General features: G+C 45.2%; 1 protein-coding gene across 1 annotated transcript; it reads right to left on the bottom strand.

Moving 5' to 3' along the window:
* Window positions 1–6,801: 6,801 nt before the first annotated feature.
* SIX6 (SIX homeobox 6) lies at window positions 6,802–8,694 on the bottom strand. Its single transcript, XM_030854459.2, has 2 exons — window positions 8,045–8,694; window positions 6,802–6,970 (listed from the first exon to the last, which is right to left on the bottom strand). The coding sequence occupies exons 1-2, from the start codon at window positions 8,614–8,616 to the stop codon at window positions 6,802–6,804; spliced, it is 741 nt and encodes a 246-aa protein (XP_030710319.1). The 5' UTR covers window positions 8,617–8,694.
* Window positions 8,695–20,096: the final 11,402 nt, after the last annotated feature.

Here is a 20,096-nt window from a genome sequence, read left to right as displayed (position 1 = left end):
TTAAATGGGCAAATCTTTATTAGGAATTTTAAATACCTGAAAATGTTTGAGATGCACAATAAACTAGTTTACCACCAACCACGCTTTTCATATATCAATTTAATATGCACCACCTCACAACACTGTAAAGCAATTATACTCCAATAAAGATGTTAAAAAACATATATACAGAAAAAAATGCACCACCTGAACTCAGATATTTGATTTCATGCTAGAAAATTCAAGATTAATCTCTTCATCCAGGAAAAAAAAAAAAAAAGGAAACCAACATTCTCAGGTTGCTGATTGACAGTACCAGGCTAAAATGGCTTTCCTCTTGGCAGCTTTATAAATATTTTATCAGAATTCAAAATTACACACAGTTCACTTGCTTCTTTCCATTAAATTTTAAAATTGAGATGAGTTTGGTAGCCAGTAGTTATTCACAGGGCTTTTGTGATTTATGATTTTAATGAAAACTCTGCCCCCTACCTCATCCCCCAGGTTAGCCTAAGCGTGGGGTGGAAATCAACACACTTTCAAAATTGGACACCTCGTCTGATTTGTGATTTTTTGTATTTACTTTTTAATTTGTAGGTCAAAACTAAAATTGGGGAGGGAATGAGAGAGAGAGAGAGAGAAGAAGAAGGGAGGTGTTATTTTGGAAGGTGAAACTTCTATCATCTTATAGACAAAAACTATTAGGAATTATATTCTACAGGGTTCAGAGAGTGTAACAGCTAGAATTTTCAAAACCTAAGGGAATGACTTGTACCTTTCTATTTGGGAAAATATGTTTGTGAGAAGATAATGTTCATGTTATGAACCCAAAACCACAGGATTCTGAAAAACTGTATGTCTAAAGGGAGAATCATCCCAGAGAACCTGAGAAGTAGGTACGAGCCATTAACCTGAGCTGGGAGGATTCAGGTGAACTTTGGGTCCCATCAACATAAGTCATCTTTGCTGTTCAAATGAGCACAGAGCTGCCAAAACTCCTCCATTAATTCAGAACACAGAGGGCTTCAAGGAAGATCCATTAATTCATTCAATTAAAAAATATTTATTGAGGGCTTCCCTGGTGGCGCAGTGGTTAAGAAGGAGCCTGCCGATGCAGGGGACACGGCCCAGCTCTGGTCGGGGAAGATCCCGCATGCCACGGAGCAACTAAGCCCGCGTGCCACAACTACTGAAGCCCGGGCACCTAGAGCCGGTGCTCTGCAACAATAGAAGCCACTGCAATGAGAAGCCAGCACACCGCAAGGAAGAGTAACCTACCACTCGCTGCAGCTAGAGAAAGCCCGCATAGCAACGAAGAGCCAACGCAGTCAAAAGAAAAAAGACACCTGTTTCACCTTTATTGCTCTGAAACCGTTTCTGGAACCAAGGACAGAAACCAAGTTTTATATATATATATATATATATATATATATATATATATATATATATATATGTATATGTATTGAGCACCTACTACTTAGGCGAGGCGCTGGGAATATACAGATGAGTAAGATTCAGTCCTTGCCCTTAAGGAGCTTACACTCTCGTGGGGGGGTGATGGGTGAGTCCAACATACAGATAAATAAATGCACAAATGTATTACGAACTTTAAAACAGACGTTTAGATAAGGTAGGGCGGCAGCATTAAAAAGGAAGTGGAAAAGTCGCTGTGGGGAGCCCAATGATTCTAGAAAGACTCCTTCGAGGAGGGGCAGGACTGATGGATTGACAGGTTAGCCATCGAGGTAGGGGGCGACGTTCTGGGCAGAGGAAACCACTGGGCAAGCGGAAACAGTTAGAAGAGAGGCACTGAGGCGTGAAACTGCTTGTTCTGCCCTGGGATCGGCCTTACACCCCTTTGTCTCCAGACAAGGAGTTCGATCCCTCACGGTAGGGTACGTCTAAAGAAGTTTGGGACTATAAATCCTAGCAAGTAGGGCTGCTAGGCAGGATCTAGCCTGAGGAGATTTCTAAGAGCTGAAACGAAAGCGGCCAAGTTTGCAAAAGAAGGGGGCTCCGGTGGCGGCTTGCCAGAGTTTAATTGTGCGGTCGCGGACATGTGGTTCTCAGGGAGCCCTGCTCTGGGTCCCCGCCCCGACGGCTGACCCTGTGGATCTGCCGGGTGCGCAAATTCCGCTTCTTGAGCCTGGAGCCCCTCTGCTCTCCCGTCCCTCCTCGGAGACTAGCTCGGAGCTGCCGAGAGACGGCGGTGGCAAATTCTACTCTCCTCCCCGGCCACGCCTAGCTGCTCTCGGCGGCGTGTCCAGGTCCGACGCTCGCGGCCCGCCTGCGCAGGCCCCTTGCGTAGGGGCCCGACGCACGCGGCAGCAACTTGCGCAGGCCCAGACCCGCGCGACAGTCCTGCGGCGCTGGCCGCCTCCTCCCGTTCTAGGCTCACGAACCGCCGCGCTGTCAGAGGCTCGAGGGCGGACGAGCGCCTCAGCTGCTGCCAGAGTGCACCTGTGGCTGTTTATCCCCTCACCTCGGTTTTTATTTAATTCTTCCCCACGCCCGCATGTTGAGAGGTTTCTTTCTTCGATCTGTATGTCAGGCAGTCTAACAATAGGAGTGGCTCGAGGCCTACAAGTCTGAGAGCTCCCAGGGCGCCGGACGGAAAAGGTGGGTGTGTGGAGTTGTCACCTCACAGAGTCGCGATCCGGAGCCTGGAGGAAGGGCCCACCTTCCCGGGTACTGCGGGCCCACTCTAGGCTTCTTCTGGGGAGCAAAGTTCGGGCTCCACTTCCTCGCTCCAGGCTGCCTCCCCTAGGAGACCCACGCGCCCACCGCTCCGGCCGCCATTTCCCATCAGGCCTCCAGGGGGCCTCCCCGCCGCGGCCTTCCAGTCGGCTGCTCCGGGCATGGGGGCGGCCGCGCGGCAGAGGGACGCGCCTCGGCGCCCGGGCCAGTGCGCGGACAATGACTCCTTCTCCCCTCTCCTCCTCCTCCTCCCGACACCGCCCCCCTCGCAGCCCCCAGGCAAACCTATTAGCCATTCAGACCGACAAAACCCCGCGGCCCCGCGCATTGTCCCGCGGAGCGCCCGGCCACCGTCATTAGCCCTGATTACGCTGAGCCGCCTGACAGCCCCGCGGGCCGTCGGCGGACCACCCCCCCATTCACCGCCGACCCCCGGCCCCGCCTCACAATAGGAGCGGAAATCGTCGGCGCTCCCGCGTCCCGGATGAATAGAGCGACAAGCTGCTTCTCTTCTCCCGCCCTATTCACTCTGTCGTTGGATACAATATTTTTTTCCTTTTTGTTAAAACTGGGGAGAAGGAACGAGGTCAAGGAAGATTTTGCTTGAGCTCTTTGCCTGTCATTTGTTTAATGTAAACAAAGAACAAGTCTTCCCCCACCCCCAGCCTCTCATACCCTCCCTCCCAGATTTTTATAAACAAACTGGTGTTGGGAAAGGCGGCACAGGGAGTCGGGGTGGGATGGGGTACGAGGGCGACCGTGGAAGCCGAGTGGGTCATTAAAGTGGAGGACAGAGGAACTGCGGCATTTGGGGCGCAGGAGCTGTCGCGCTTTTGGTTTAACTGCCGGGTGGTTGAAATATTTATTACCCGTAAAGGAGCCCAAGCTGGGGCTGAGGGTTAAATCCTCACACTGGTCAGATCGGTTGAAATGTAAAAATGCAGCTTCTTTCTACTCTGCTGCAGTAACTGCTTTGGGGGAAATTGTTATAGGAAAAGAATTTTAAGAAAAGAAACCCATCATCATAAGTATTTCTCCAGATTCAGAAACCTTCAGCACTGCTAGTAACTAGAATTAAAAACAAAAACAACAACAACAACAAAGAACCCCTTTCTAGACCAGGATAAAGCTGATAAGGAAAAAATATCTTAAAAAGAAAACGAAAAACTTTACCTGTCCATGGGAAGATTTGGACCAATTAAAATAAAGTAAATCTGTGTGAAGATTTGGACCAATTTCCAGCAAGTAATCATCAATGAATTGATTATTCACAAAGAATGATTATTCATAGTTAGGTGCCACCAGGTTTCAGATAAACATTTAAAAAAATCTTTTAAATAATGTGTCACTTCTTAAGATGCTAAAGTGAAATTATATAAATAAATCAACAAATTGGTGAAACAAAATAGTTACTTTATAATGTAACCCTTAGGCAGCATGTTACTTTAAGCAAATTAGATGTACTTTAAAGGCTTTCACCAAAGCAGGAAGAAAAATCCTCCATCACTGTTTGGCCTTCTCTTTTTTGCCACACAATTAAGCATTATTTAAAAAGTATTTGTAAAAAGAAAGTTTAGTCCTTGCTAAGAACTATGTTTATGTTATGTTACCCCCCCTTTTTTTCCCCTTGAGAATGCAGAATGGACACATCCTTCTGCTCTTAGGCATCATTTGAACTGCCGAGTGGCGTGGGACTTTTAGAATCTTAAATTCCTTCACATCGTTCCACTAATTAGTCCTTTTCCTTCCCTCTTAGACCTGGAAGCATCAGCTTAAGAGATAAAATTTGCCAGCTATTTTCTTCAAATGCTGGTCTAGACAGCTGTGTAGTTAGGATGGAGTCTGACTGGGGAACAAAACTGGAAATCTATTGATTTTTCGTTGAAGAGCGATACTCCTTAGCAGATTCAGGGCTAGGGTGAGGCAAGGGAGGCACCTAGAGTGCAAAATTTAAGGAGGTACTCACTCCCAGATGCTGTGCACTTGCTTGACCTTGAGAGTGAATGCCTCTTTAAATTTTGTAGTCTAGATGCCTCCCTTCTCTTTGGAGTCCTGGTCCTGCTTCTTGGCATTCTAGGAAGTACCACGGGCTCTAGGAAATAAAATAGAGCCTTGAAGAAGCTCTACCATCCTAGCCTTTCAGGACCCACAGAAGGGCATTTGGTTGCTTTCCGGAAGAACACCAGCTTGATCACAAAGACTTCCCCACTCCTTCCATGTAGAGCTCTTGTGCAAGAGGGTTTTGATTGTCAACAATTCTCTGGATAAGGGTCCCGGTATACAAAGACAACCATTTATACAGCCCAAACGAGGCCAAATCTGTTTAAGTGATTTAGAAACTAAAAATCAGCCCTTATTCATGTCCTGGTCTTTCCCCATATATCTTGCCATTTGACTGCTTTTTGTCTTCCATGACTTCACTTATTTTTGTTTGGTTTGCACATTGGCACTTCTACCCAAATAAGTTAGCAGGCTTCTGAACCAAAGAGCATCTGCTAAGGACGGAGAGGCAAATTGAAAGAAGTCCAACGGTGGAAGTGAGGGCGGGTGCTCCAGGAGGAAGTTCAGCTCAAGTGATTTAAAGATCAATGTCAAATTTTAGAATATGCAATCCATTTCACTAGGAAAAAGCTTAGAGACCCTTCCAGGTAGCATTTACTTTTTTAGTGCTAGGACAGTAGGTGGTTTGTTTTGTTTTGTTTTGTTTTTGGTATGTGTGTGTCTATGTGCCTGTGTGCACCTGCACACTTTGGGAGGACAAATTTAATCCTGAGAATATTTGATATTTTTAATAGAGGCCATTACAGGACAACGAGGCTCTAGATAACTTGTTTCATGTTCAATACAACGATCAGATTTTTAAAATGCCAGTCCTTTCTCTGCAGCCTTCTATTTGACCTCACTATGTGACATGATTACATCCTTTCCCCCATCTCAGTATCCGTTTTGTTGAAAACAATGCATTTGATTAAAACCTGCTTCTGCGTTGAGAAGATGCTAGTCTAGTTATTACAACCTCTCCTATCTTCTTTTGTCTTATTTTAGTACAAGTTCAATACTAAATGCAGTATGTGCTCACTTGCATGATTATGGGTACCTACTGCTTTTGTACGGGTGGGGGGCCTCAAAGGAGATGGAAAACCTTTCTCATTGCAGAGCCTCTGTTGGAATAGTCTTGTATTTTTATAAAATAGAACTCACTATTGAGTTCCAGAGTTTGGCTTCCAAAATTGTTCCTGAAAGCCAAGTGAGTATCAAATGGACAAGCCATAGTTAGTTATCTGTGCTGGGGATGCGAGGGAGTTGCCTTATAGGGGATGATCATGTTGCCAGTTTCTAGGTTTAAATATATCACACATGCACGCATATGTATGTACATACATACACACATGCATGCAATTTGACAAGGAAGTGGTTATGGACCTACCTTGGGCTGTTTTAAAAATATACCAGGAGACATCAGAAAAGGCAAAAGATACAGAGAAGACGCTCCTGAGACCATTTGCACAAGGACCCCTACCTGGGTTCCCAAGAGAAAGATCTCTCTGTTTTCTTTTTAGGAATCTGAGAGCAGCTCTCTTAATTAAGAAAGGTTGCTCACCAGGTTTTTATTGTTTGGCTTCTTCACACAGAACCCATCGGCTTCACCCTGCACCTTTAGAAACAGCAAGTTCTCTGGATACAGAGAAACCTACCATGCAGTCTCTTAAATAAGTAAATAAACAACATATATATGTTTTGTTAAAAAAAACTTTAAAGCAAAAGTTATACATATGTAACAGCGTCCTTTCGATGTGAAATACCCACAGGAGATTCAGGGCAGGCTCTCAGCGTGCAGTTCGGGTTCCGGAGGCATCTTTGCAGCAAAATCCTTGGGAAAAAGCAAAGCAAGGAGAACGTGGAGCTGGGTCTGGCCTCACCGCGGGCCCTTGTGGTAGCAGCCGGAGGGCGCCAGTGGAACGGGTCAGGCCGCGGGGCGGACACGGCAACCCGAGCCCGCGGGTCCCTGGCCACCTGGATTCGCAAGCGCTGGGTTGCTTGGTCTCTCGTCCTTTCTCTCTCCTTCATTTTGTTTGTCTTGTTTTTTACACCGAATTCTGTTTCTGAGAGTGCTGGGCGGGCAGCTCAGATGTCGCACTCGCTGTCGCTGGACGTGATGGAGATGGCCGAAGTGGCTGCCTTGCTGGACAGGCTGGCGGCCGGGCTGGCGGCGGTGCCCAGCACCTCGGGCGTGCCCTCTTCCTCGGCCCTTAGCGCCCGGCCGGGGCCCTGCGACAGGACCTGCTGCTGAAGCCTACGGGGAAGGAAAGGAAACGAGTCACTGTGTGTAACATAGCCGCCGGTACCCCCGTCCCCCGGTCCGCATCCCTTAAGCCCAGCAGTCAGCGACTCTCCCTTAGACCCGGGCAGTTAAAGCGGGTAAGACGAGGCAACAGAGGCCGGGCAGGAGGCGTGCGGCGGCTGTTCTGTGGAGCCCTGCGGTTGCCCCCTCCTCCTTCTTAGTCCTTTCTTGGCTCCCTATCTCCCCAATCTTTGGGATGCTGTGCTCGCAAGGTCGTTCCTGGTGTTGGTCACCTTTGGGAGATTTACAATGCTCTCAGGATAAATGAGGTGTGGGTGACAAGGAGAGGTCAGGCTCTGGGACAGGAGACCCCTTTCCCAGCCTGCGTCTTCCTAGGGCATACGCCTGTGTGAGTGCCCCGAGGCTGGCAAAAAGGGCGGCCTGACGATTCCACAGAGGCTTTGGACCTGGGAGAAAAGGCTGGGTTCTTGGTCAAAATATTTGGCTGATTGAGAGCCACATGCTGGGGAATGAAAAACCTCTGCCAACTAGTTTGCCGTTTTGAGACAGGGCTGCCCACACGTGGGAAGAGTAGAACTTGACTTTCCACTTCTTACAGACATAAGTTAGAAATTTCAAAGCATTAGAGAAGGATGCATCTGGGCTTTAAAAATGACAACACTAAACTGCCACACTGCTAATAAGCCAGGCTTCACTTAATAATAGGAGCCTGGGCCCGGGCTGACAAGAATTAGCTTTGGGCCTTGGGGTCTGTAATTGCTTATGGGATTTTAATTTTTCTTTCCTTCTCCCTCTCAATGTAGCCTTGGTTTGGTGACTGGAACCAGCTGCTGGAGCGACCCCCAGGCGCCAAGAACCAAAAAGAAAGGGTGGGGAATCAAAAGCTCGGAAGGAAACCCTGACCCAGGATCCCAGAACGCAGTGGGCTCAAAACCGAAGACCTCAATCCCATCCCAATTCCTACGAAATCCAAGTCTCCAGGCCTTGGGTAAGGGCGCGGGGGGTGCGGTCACCCTCTCCCTCCCTGGTGAGTTCAAGGCTCAGAGAAGGCCTTTAGGTACCGACCTGTTCTTGGCTGCAGCCGCCCGGTCCCTTTGTCGGCGGTTTTTGAACCAGTTGCCCACCTGTGTGGGGGTCAGTCCGGTTGCCTGGGCGAGCTCACGCTTTTTGCTGGGGTTAGGGTATGGGTCCTGCAGGTACCATTCCCGAAGCAGGTGCCGCGTGCGCTCCTTGAAGCAGTGTGTCTTCTGTTCGCCATCCCAGATGGTGCGCGGCAGCGGGAACTTCTTCCTCACGCGGTACTTGTCCACTGGCCCCAAGGGCCGTCCTCGCAGCTTCTCAGCCTCCTGGTAATGCGCTTCGAGCCACAGCGCCTGCAGTTTGGCGTGAGACTCCTTGGTGAACTTGTGGTTTTCCAGGATATGGTAGAGCTCGCGGTAGTTGCCACCATGGAAGGCCACGATGGCTCTCGCGCGCAGCACGGATTCATTCTTGTTGAGCGCCTCGCAGGCCGCAGGGGCCACAGGCAGCGACCAGAGGAAGCGACCCAGGCGCTCCACGTCGCCGCTCTCCTCTAGAGTCTCGCATACCCCGGCCACTTGCTGGGGACTGAAATTCAAGATAGGCAGCTGGAACATCGAGGCAGTGCCGGCGGCAGCGGAGGCGCTGAGTCCGCAGCGGGACACGCAGCAGATGCCCGCGGGCGCTGCCGGGTGCGCCAGACTCTCCTTGGGGGAGCGGCTCGGGGCCACCAGGACGCACGGCCGGGGCAGCGGCGGCGGCGCAACCGCGGGGAGCGAGAGAGCGGAAGGGATTGGAGGAGGTGCCGGCTCCGCAGCTCGGGTTCGGCTCGGCTCCGTTAGGGCACGCAGGCCAGCTAGCGGGCGCCGCTACTGGGGTGGGCGGATTGGCGGCGCGGGCGCCATGGAGACCCCCTGTCAGTCACTGGCCGGCTCTGCCAATCAAGACTGCGACCGGAGCGCCCCGGCCATTTCAGCACCTCCCCGCTCTCGACAGCGCCCGCAGTTCTCCGGTAGATTTAGTATTTTGCAGAACTTGGAGGAGGAAAAGACGGGCGAGAGCCGCAGCGTTTCACTACCACCCCCAGCCTTGTTCCTTTCTCTTCCCCCGCAACCCTGCCCCAGCGCCCCCCCCCCCCACAAGAGGCAGTGATGCTACAGAAATCCACTTTGGGGCGAGGCGCTGCCTGGGTCAAGAGGCCTCCAGAGGACAAAGAGGACTGGGCCAAATCGAAATCCTCCAAGAGAACTCACCAAGTTTAGTTGTAACGAAACACAAAACCTTGAGGAAGGGCACGAATGGGGAGGGAGGAGAAGTGGATCACCTCTCTTCTTGCCAGCACCCATCCCTGCATGCCTTGCCGGCTGCCAAAGCAGCCGAGTAGGAATCGAATGTGAAGCAGAAGGAACAGGACCCGGGATCTGTAGAAGAGGTCAGTTTGGACTCTACCCCCATTACCTTCAAAAGTCTCCTGATATCATTTAAAGTACGAGCTAGGACACTCTCATTCCTGATAACACAGGTGCTGACCATGTAGTAAAACACTTGCAACAAAAGCGGCGCCGCAAACCCCAAGTTTATACTTTTCAGTTTTTTCTCCCCAGTTTAATGGACTTCAACAAATGTGCAGCGTAGCCACATCTAGAGTGAGAAGTCACTGGTAGGTCAGGACAGCAACTTAAAAGCTTGTTTCAAAGACCTTTTTAAAGAAGTATCGATTTGCTCTTCTTGCAGGCTAATTTTGCCATACCCTGTGTTAGAATGTTTAACTCTTGAGCTGGGGATAGAAACTCTAACCTTGGCCTTTGGACCCAAAAGTAATTCAATAAAAGTAAAATAGAGAAGGGGGAACCACACTTATAGAGAAGGGGGTGTAGAAAGCACTTCTTAAGCCCCTGAGCCCTGACCCTTCCTGATGAGAGAAAGGGCCTTCTTGGCGGCTCTGCCTTGGGGCCAGCAGTTGAATTGGCAACTTTATTGATTCTCAGTTGACATTCTCATCATACCGTTTTCTGAGACCTAGGTCAAAAGTAACTACAATATCACCTGGGCTTTTGATAGGGGTTTATTTAGTTTGAAGAAAATAATTGGAAGAGGGGAGTCCAACGAAAACGCCAGGAAGAATATCTTTGGAGGTCCTATCCCCAGAAAGGAATCAGATGGGAATGTTCGCCCCAGAACTGGACTGGGCCCGGCTGTCTTTTCTTTAGTATCAAGTACAATTTGTATGTGGCTTGTACAGCTCTGGTAAATCAGAAGGCAGATAGATAGCACAGATGGTTGGAGGTGTCGGGTCAGATCATGCTACGCCTGAATGCAGGGCAAAGCTCATTCTGACGGAAAACCCTGATATTATTTTCACAGATCTTCACAGTTCACTCAAAAAAAAAAAAAAATAGCAGAGAGGAAGAAAAAAGCCCTGCAACCATTTACATCATTTCTGTGAGTTTGCTGCCGCCTCAACGGAGAGACTTTCTTTTCTAAGAGCTTATTTTCATGAAATGCGACAGGCAGAGGCAAAATGGAGAGGGTGATGAGGATAATGTCAAAGCACAAACCTTCTCTAGCTTGAGGAGACTTCCGAATCCTCCGCAAGGACAACTTTTAGTGAGAAACATCACAAACGAGGGCCAACAATGCACGGTGTAGAAAACCCGGCAGGCGGGGAAGGGGTGAAGAGGGACCCCAGGAGGGTTGCGTTCCCGGCACCCCTGGCCAAGGAAGGAAAGCACCCCATTGCTCCAGTTTGCAGAGGTTTCCTAATTTTCCCCCTTTGGGCTCTCTCTAGCCCAATAGCTTCTTGATTGCCCTCCGCGAGCAGAAGCAGCCGCGGGTCCGCGGGATCTTACAGCCCTCGAGCGCAGAGAGGACCCCCAACCTCTGCTCCTAGCCGCCGGAGGTGAGGAGAAGTTGTCGGTGCCCCAGGGGACCGCGCCTCCGCACGCCTTTTTGCTGCACAATTTGAAAGTGGTGAATTACGGCTTCTTACCCTAAGCAAGTCGTGTAATTTTCCGAGTCTAGGTGCCCTATGCAAGAAATGGGAATGTTTCTTTCCAGGTGTCCCCTTTGGCTTCTGCGTTGTCTGGGGCTCTCCGGCGACTGAGACCAAAAGCCTAGGTTGGCCTTGGTGGAATCGCGGGAAAAGGGCGCTGGCTGCTGCCGCCGAGTCCGAACCCCGCCGGACGCTGTGTCTGGGCGCCGGGGCGGGCGGGTTCTGAGAGGTGTCTAGAGGCCCGGGTCTACTGTCAGGATATCCTGTCTTCACCATCGCAGGGGGCTTGGCTTAATTTTATCAACTCAAGGGGAATAAACTTCTCCAAGGCACACTGAGGTAGCACATTCGTTCATCAGCTTCACTCTGGGAAGGGACAGAGGGAAGAAATTTGTGAGCCCCCGTCCCTGAGAATGAGGAGCTTCGAGGATTTCCCTAGAGATAATTCCACTGTGAAGAAGATGGCCCCCCACCCCACGGCTGAAGCGCACTTTTCCGGGTTTGCCAGGCGAAGGCTGGAGCTTTTCTTAATTTTACGGAGGGATAGAATTTTACCAATTTTGGAACGTTGCGCCAACCTTGCAGAAAACTCGCTACACCCGACTTCATTTTTCTTATGTGCTTGACCAGGTAACCTGGAAAGCGCAGCGGCGGCCTTTGGCCTCGGCCCATCGGCAGGTTTGCAACTTTCTGTGGTTGGTTTGCAGCTACTAGTGGATTTGGGAGGCCTTAGATTCTCACTGGGAATACGTAGATGGCTATTCTTTCTGCAAACTCAAGACTTATTTTATGGAGAAAAAGCGGGTAGAAGATAAATGCCCTCCCGGGAAAAAAATGTGTCTAATTGTTCATTGCAGAGGCGCCAGGGCAAATTGCCTCCAGGGAGTTGTGAGGTTCATACCAGAAATCTTGAGTTCAGTCTAGGACTTCTTGCACATATCAATCTCTCCCCTCCTTTTGCCCCTTCTGATTTTGCTCTCTAGAGTAGAGGGACACTTGGAGCCCAGGTTACACTCTGCTGAAAGATTTGCCAGTGGAGAGCACTTTGTAGAGGTCAATACATTCTTATGTCTAGTTTCCAGTCTCTTGTCTTGTTTTGTCTTTCTTTTCTTTGACTTCTCCTAAATCAAGCCGTCAAATAAATGATGTGTCTTTGTTTTATTTCCTATATAATTCACATAGTCAGGGATTTTAAAGATATCATAATTGAATGCATCTGAATTCCTTGATAAAGACGTTTGTGCTGCATGTGAGAGTTACAGACTGGAAGACAATGAGGTCCCAGCCTTTTGTGTATGTCCATTTTGACTTTGGGGGGAGAGATCTTTGTTTTCCTTTCCTGGGCCTCAAAGCCATGTGTTGCGAATAGGTGAGAATAATGTAAAAAAAAAAAAAAATCCAAGATTAGAAAGGCGTTTTACTGCCTTTGAAATTACAGTATTAAAATTTCACACTCTCATTTATTCATGAATTTAGAATTCTGATTTTTAGATGATACTGTATAAATATAAATATATATTTGTTTATGTATTTGGTGGTCCAGCTTTTCAGATTATGAAATTAATTGAATATCCTAGTTTTAAAGTACCAACTATCCTAATAAGTTCCCAAGATAGATTGCTGTCTTTCATGCATTCTTCCCCTGACTGTATGTATGCACCTTGTAACAAAGAACAGAGATGCCTCTTTGAGAAATGTTTTGTAGATTTCTTGGTGCTGTAAAATTAACTGGCAAAAAAGTATTACAATCAAAGTATTGATCTAATTTTAATAGGTTAGATATTTTTGTTATTATTTGCAAAATTATTTACCATCTATTTTTTAAATGATGCAAAATTGCTTGTGTTGTTAATTGGAGGAAATGTTTATAAGTTTAAATGTGAGGAAATGTACCATTTGAAGGTATTGGTTAATTAGCAGTAATGGTTTTTTAAAATGTTAGGCTGACTATGTAACTTTGTTTTGACCTCCAGTTTGTTGCTGCTTCTACGCATTTGGATGATAATTTGTATTTAAGCCAAAGACTATATTGCAAGTTATACCCCTTATTTAAACTATGGTTTTAAATTCACTTTTCTCTCTCTTCTGCTTCTGTGAGGGTAAGTCTAAATCTTCAGAGGGCTAACCACACCACAGCATAGCTTGCTTAGGGCTATGTATCAATGGGTTCTTATGTGAAGGATTAACTCTTAAAAATGTAACCAGCATGTCATTTATAAACACTTTATTGTCAGAAATGAAACATTAGTTGAATGACTGAAAGAATAATTAATTTGTAATTCTCTACTAGAACCTTGTTTTTTTCCACTAGCAGGTTATTTTTGACCATTTTCAAATCTAAGATCAAAGTATCTTTCTAAAATACACCTAGACACCTTATAATTCAATGAAGTGAAAGAGTGTAAATTTGTTTATGTCTTCTGGCATGAGTCAAACATTATTCACATTTGATTTTATGTATTGTATGTCATATATATGCATTAATTACATGTATTATATGTGTAATAAATGATAATTTCCTTCCAAGTAGTGTAAAATCAAATAGAAACATTAGCCTCCAATAAATACCTTAAATTCTGCATTAATCCAGTTCATTAACAGAAAATACTTTTAAAGAATTACATTAAAAAATATAATTTTTATGGCATCTTACCCTTCAAAGTAGCAAATCTCAGGAAGGCAATTATACCCCCTCTTTCCAGGGGACATTTGGCAATGTCTGAAGACATTGTTGGTTGTCACAACTGGCCCTGAATGCATGGAGGCAGAGATGCCGCTAAACATCTTACAGCGAATCGCCACAGCGGCCCCCACCCCTAACCAAAAATGTCAGCAACATCACTGTTAAGAAACTCTGCTTCAGAGGAGCTCAAAATAATCAACAAGACACAGACATACAAAACCTGCTAAAATTGTTTGTTTTGGAGTTGAAGCACTTTTAAAGGAATCAGTGCCCTTTTAATTTCATCTTGGGTCTAGGCCACACCAATAAAATCTTTTCCTAAGGACCCACTGCAATTTTGTGTAATTGATACTTATGGTGACTGAATACTTATAAATTTAGAAATATCTCTGAGGAAAGTGGAGTTTTGTTTTTGTCTATGTTCTTTGAGTAACTGGTGGGACAGACAACAATGGTTGAAAGTTATTGCTCAGACCCTCTCCATTTTACAAGTGAATAAAATACGAAGACCAAGAGGTTAAATGATTACTCATATTATACAACTAGTTAGTGGCAGAGATACATTTAAAACACAGATGCAATCCTCTATTTATCACATACGTTGCTTTCCCTACCCAAGGAAGATGGTATAATTCCCGTTGAGTTTGAGGGTGAGGATCTGAATCACACATGAATGTTTATTGGTGGCTGCCATGTGTAAGGTCCTATGCTATTTCCTGATGTTGTGACTTTCATAGTTTGATGCACACTAGTTCATGGATCTCAGAGAGGTTGAAACTATTCTGGGTCTTGTCAAATGATGTACCCTTGCAAACCCTAAAAAGTCCTTGAATCTCAAATGTGATTCTCAGACTTCAATTATCTTCTTTGCGGGGTGGGAATGTTGGAATCTGGGTTTATTGAAGACCTTTCTCTGAGTCATCACACTGTATGCTGGTAGGAAAATGGAACTGAATTCAGGCTCATTGGGGAGGAGAGACTGGACTTGAGGTGCTGTAAGGCTTGGTTTAAGTAAAAAAACCTCCGAATTCTTTTATCAAGGCTTTCAAAAGAATAACAGTGATGCTCACTAGCATTTCTATAATTAACAAGCTGTCAACATTTCTATTACAACCACAGAAGTCTATTACAGACAGAGAATTGTGATAAATGTTTCTTTAGGTCTGAAATGTTAGCCTTCATCTTCTTTTCAGCCTAAGGCAATTTTTCAAACCAATTTTGTTTCAATCATTTTGGATCAGTTGTGTGGTAATTTTGGAAGTGCAGATGCTCTAGGCCCACCTATTGAAATAAAGACTTTTAAATGGAAACACAGAGAGGAGTCTGCTTAAGCCCCAGTGGGGACCAGCTGCAAAGCTCTGGCACGGAATTATATAGGCAGACAGTGACAGTAGGTTTAGAAAAAATTAAGAGGCAGAGAAATGTGTGCATGTTTCCTTTAACAGTAGATATTTTCCCCCTCAGATCCTTCACACTATGGAATTTTAATCCTCTCTTTTTTCTGTTCTGTATTTTATCTGTTACTTTCCCTATTATTCCTAGGTTTTTGTGAAGTTAATGTAAGAGAATTTGTCTTTACAGTGATTAAAATTTGGGGCTGAACTGATTTTTTTGGAATTTTAATATTTAATTTTAACTTTCATTTAGTTAAATTTTCTTTCTACCCCTCTCATCTCCTTTCTGCTTGACCATCTTTTTATCCTTGTCCTTGAAATAATAATTTAGAAGTTCTGCAGTATTTTCTAGTCCATCAATGGTTATCTCTCCTTTCCTTGCTCTCTTAATTGTTACATATGACTCTATCATTGTCTATAAACAGGACACTTAATATCTTCCCCATTAAGATGCACTGTTTTTCCTACCATGGCATTACTTTCCCCATTGTTCTCGCCATCCAAATAGGATTAGACTTTTACAGTATTTTCACTTCCCCACTTTCCTCCTCCTCTGTTACCCCATCCCAAAGTTTTCTGAAATGATGTAGTACCTAGAGTTTTCCTTGTAGTGTATCCCTTCGGTTTTAAAAATACTTATTTAGCAATTATGTCATATACTTCTAGACAGTCTATTCTTATTACACACACATACAGACACATATTCCTCTCCATTCTTTCCCTCTGCTATGGTTCATTTTTGATATTTAGATTTTTTTTTTCTCATGTATTTTCCTCATCTGGAGTGTTATTTTTTCCCCTACTGGAAATACCTTTTGTGTTTTTCTCTTTATAAAAGCAACACATGCTCACTGCAATAAATATCCATATACTTATGGAGTCAAAAGTGAAAGTTTTTTTATAAGGTCATTATTCCATAGATAAATCACTATTAGTGCTCAGTGCATATCCTTATGTACTTTTGTTTTTCTACACACAGAGATACAGATTTTTTTTCTTTTGACAGAAATGCTGTCATATTATCCATACTGTTTATAGCCTTCTTTTTTTTAGCCTTCTTTTTTTATGATAACATTTTATGAACATTTTTCCTGATAATAAATACATGTTATCATTTTGAATGGCTGCACTGTATTCCACAGCATACATACCATAACTTATTTAACCAGTCCCTATTGACGATTGTTTAAATTGGTTCCAAATTTTCACCATTATAAACAGTGGAACAATGAGCATCTTTATGTATTGTCCAATTTTTCCTTCAAATTCTTGGAAGTAAGATGAATGGGTTAAAGGGTTTACATATTTAAAAAGTGATATGTATTTCCAAATTGTCATCCAAAAGGATTTTTACCAATTTTTACTTATACCCACACCGTGTGAGTGTCATTTTCCCCCACACCCTGGCCATTATTCTTCTTTTAAATCTTTGCCAGATTGATAGATGAAAAATGGTTTCTTTGGGACTTCCCTGGTGGTCCGGTGGTTAAGAATCCACCTTCCAATGCAGGAGACGTGGGTTCGATCCCTGGTCGGGGAACTAAGATCCCACATGCCGCAGGGCAACTAAGCCCGTGCGCTGCCATTACTAAGCCCGTGTGCAGCAACTACAGAGCCCATGCTCTCTGGAGCCTGCGCGTGACAACTGTGCGACACAACAAAGAGCCCGCGCACCACAACGGAAAGATCCCATGTGTCGCAACTAAGACTCTACACAGCCAAAAATAAAAATAAATAAATAAACAAATATTTGAAAAATGGTTTCTCATTGTTTTCAAAATAGCCATTTCTTTGGTTATTAATAAGGTTATGCAGTTTTACATATTTACTGGTCATTTGTATTTCTTCTTTTGAGAATTTCCCAATTCTATCCCTTGATTTGGGATGTTTATTCTTTTTATTCATTTGTAGTATTTCTTCCAACATTAAGGATGCATTTTTTCCCGTCATATATTGCAAATATTTCTTCCTGCTTTTTCACTTGCTTTTTCACTTTATGGTGTTGTTTGTCCTATAGTTTTTATAATTTTCACATAGTCAGGTCTATCAAATCTGTTTCTGTCTCGGGTGTTATACTTAGTACAGTGTCCCTTCCATGTTATAGATAACGTGTATTTTCTTCTCCTGCTCTTTCTAGATTAAAAAAAAAAATTAAGCCATCTGGATTTATTTTGAGGTCTCATGGAAATTTGGACTCTAACAGGGTTTTTTCCCCCTTCAAATCATTTTCTAATTCTTCTCCCTCCCTCCCCCCCCCCTTCCTTCCTTCCTTCCCTGGACCAAAACAACTAGAAACGCATCCCCTTTGATCCCTGGCCCCATTTCCTTTCTAGGCCCCTTCCTCCTTCAATCAAAAGAATGTAAACTTTTCTTTGTGACTTTTCTTCCCCCTTCTGCTTCAGCTAATTCACCTCAGGCCTCAGAATGTCCTGGAAACCTCCTTCCATTCCAGACCTGGGTTTGTCTTCTGACAGCCTGGGTTCTCTTCTTTCTCTGGCAGTCTTGCTTGGCCTGGGTGTGTCTAGATAGACTGTGCTTGTTCTCGGAATGTTAAGAGGGTGGAAGCAGGTGGGGTGCCTAAGGTGCCAAGAAGACTTGCGCGGCTGGAAGAAGACAGGAGCGAGTGTGTCACCATGCGGGAGAGGGAAGCTCTTGACCTGAGCCTTAAGGACTTGTTGGGATGAGCAGAGATTCAGGTTGGAGATAATGAAGTGGTCTGGGGACAGTCTGGAGATTAAAACCAGCGCTCTAAGAGATTTTTTTAGACCAAAAAGTGCCTCTGTTGTATATTTCCCAGAGTTTAGTTTTACCACCTCTGAATCCTGCCATTATTTATTGATTGATAATTCTTTTCCCACAGATATGAAACTCCACTTTTATCACATATTAAATTTCTATGTGTACATAGGTATTCTTTTGGACTTTCTTTTCTCTTTCACTGATATGTCTATTTATTCCTATGGTTCCCCTACTGTCATTCAAATACATTTTAATATTTGATAGGGCAAGTTCTTCTTCAGTATTTTTAAAGAAAAATTCTTTGGCTGTTTTGTGAATATTTTCTTCCAGATCAACTTTAAGGTAAGTTTTGTCAAGTCTTTTTCACAACCCCAGATTCCAGTGGAGTTTTCATGGAATTGTGCTGTTTTGCAAACTGGTCCCATACATGGAGGCAGGGAGAGACTGAAGAAAGAGGCAGACCACTCCAGATTGGTAGGTGGCAGGTTTAATAACCAAGGGAACTTATTTATGAGACTTGTCTTGGTTGACCACAAGATGAGTAGATCTCTACATCTGCCTGCCAAATCTTAAAGTTTATATAGAGACCTTAACTGGGTTCAGTCATGTGTTTAGTCCAGATGGCCTCACCAGAACCTTACTCTCTTAAGGCTACATCCATGAAAATGGCTCCGACGTGGGAATGGTGGGCAGAACATTCATTCCAAGGATGGGGAGGAGGTGAGGAGCCTCTGATTGCCTGAGTCTAGCGCATGGGTCAGCTGGTTGTCATGTCCTCTTGATGACTTCCTCCAACACTCCACCCCTTGTGACTGGCTCTTATGGTCTTACACAGCCACTCTTTCCCAGTGTGCCCTGAGCGACCAGCAAGGGGTTTCACTAGCATGGCGGTGGCTTGTTTGGCAGCTATCTGGCCATCCGGGTGACATGTACCATTGCAAATTATAGTAGATGACACCTTTCCCAGACATGATAGGGCCTTTGGTGTTCTCAGCAGCATAGCAGATTGATCCATGGTGAGAGTCAGGCTGTTTCCTACAACTTCCATACCTTTACGGTATTGAGTGTCTCGTCAGGGGTCCCTAGTCTGTCATATGGGGCAACAGGCCCTGCTGGTTGATGGTTCAAATGTATTAAAGCCAAGGCGGTTTTACCTGTTAGTATTTTAATCTGCTGCTTTGATATCCTATTTTTCCTTTCTATCAACCTTGCTGCTTGCCAATTATAGGGGCGATGAAACCTCCATTCAATGTCATGTTCTTTTGCCCAGTCCTGCATATCATAACCCTTGAAATGTGACCTCCAATTACTATCTATTTGATGAAGGTATCTGTACATGGTACTCAGCTTCTCTAATCCCCTAATGGTGGCAGCCTGGTTTGAGCCGTGGCAGGGGAAAGATTGGGTTAGGCCAGATGCAGTGTTCACGAAAACCAAGGCATATTTAGAAGCCTTACTTGGAGGGAGGGGACCAATATAATCAATTGCCAATACCTCACTGTTTGGGAACTCCAGTATATGGCCGCAGACTCCTTTCATAATTGCCTTAGGTGTTGTTTAGAACACAAAGGACATGTCGTTACTGCATTAACCAAGTCACTGTATTTCAAGGGCAATCCAGCATCCTTGACAATATGCCATCCCACCCATATGCTATTGTGGGTGGTCACTCTTTCTATGCAACCAATCTGCCATATATAGCGAAGGGTCAGTTGCTAGGGCTTGTACCTGAGCTAGGGCATCAGCTTCTTGATTGCCAGGGTGTGTCAGTGCCTTGTGAACCAGCATGTGGAAGACAGTAAGGACAGCCTGAAGCTCTTCCAGGTGAACCTAAAAGTCTTTCCACACATCCTGACCCTACAGAGGCTTTTTCATGATCATCCACTCCTTAGCTTCCCATTGTCCAAGTCATAGGGTTCATCCCTTTATAATAGCCCAACTGTCATTGCAAAGAGTTAATGACCAGGGTTCATGAGTGATCACCAGCAAAACTGCTCTGAGTTCAGCCCACTGGCTGCTGTGGTTTGTTCCTGTTTCCAGGCATTTGTTTATCAGATATCAGCAGGAATTTCCTCCACTCCCTCTCTATAGGCTGCAGGGGCTGCCACAGGAATAGGGGTGGAGGCATTTAGAGCATCTTCATATTCTACAGGACTTAGTAGCACCTGTATTTCTAGAGACAGTGGGCTGGCAGACAGGGTGCTCTTCTGCTGCATATAGGCATGCCACTTAGTCAAAGTGGGAATTTGAGCCATGACAGAAGTGGGTTGATGAAACATATTCTCCATC

This window comes from Globicephala melas, chromosome 2, assembly GCF_963455315.2.
Source record: "Globicephala melas chromosome 2, mGloMel1.2, whole genome shotgun sequence".
Taxonomy (NCBI): Eukaryota; Metazoa; Chordata; class Mammalia; order Artiodactyla; family Delphinidae; genus Globicephala; species Globicephala melas.
This window is presented reverse-complemented; position numbering and strand designations above follow the sequence as displayed.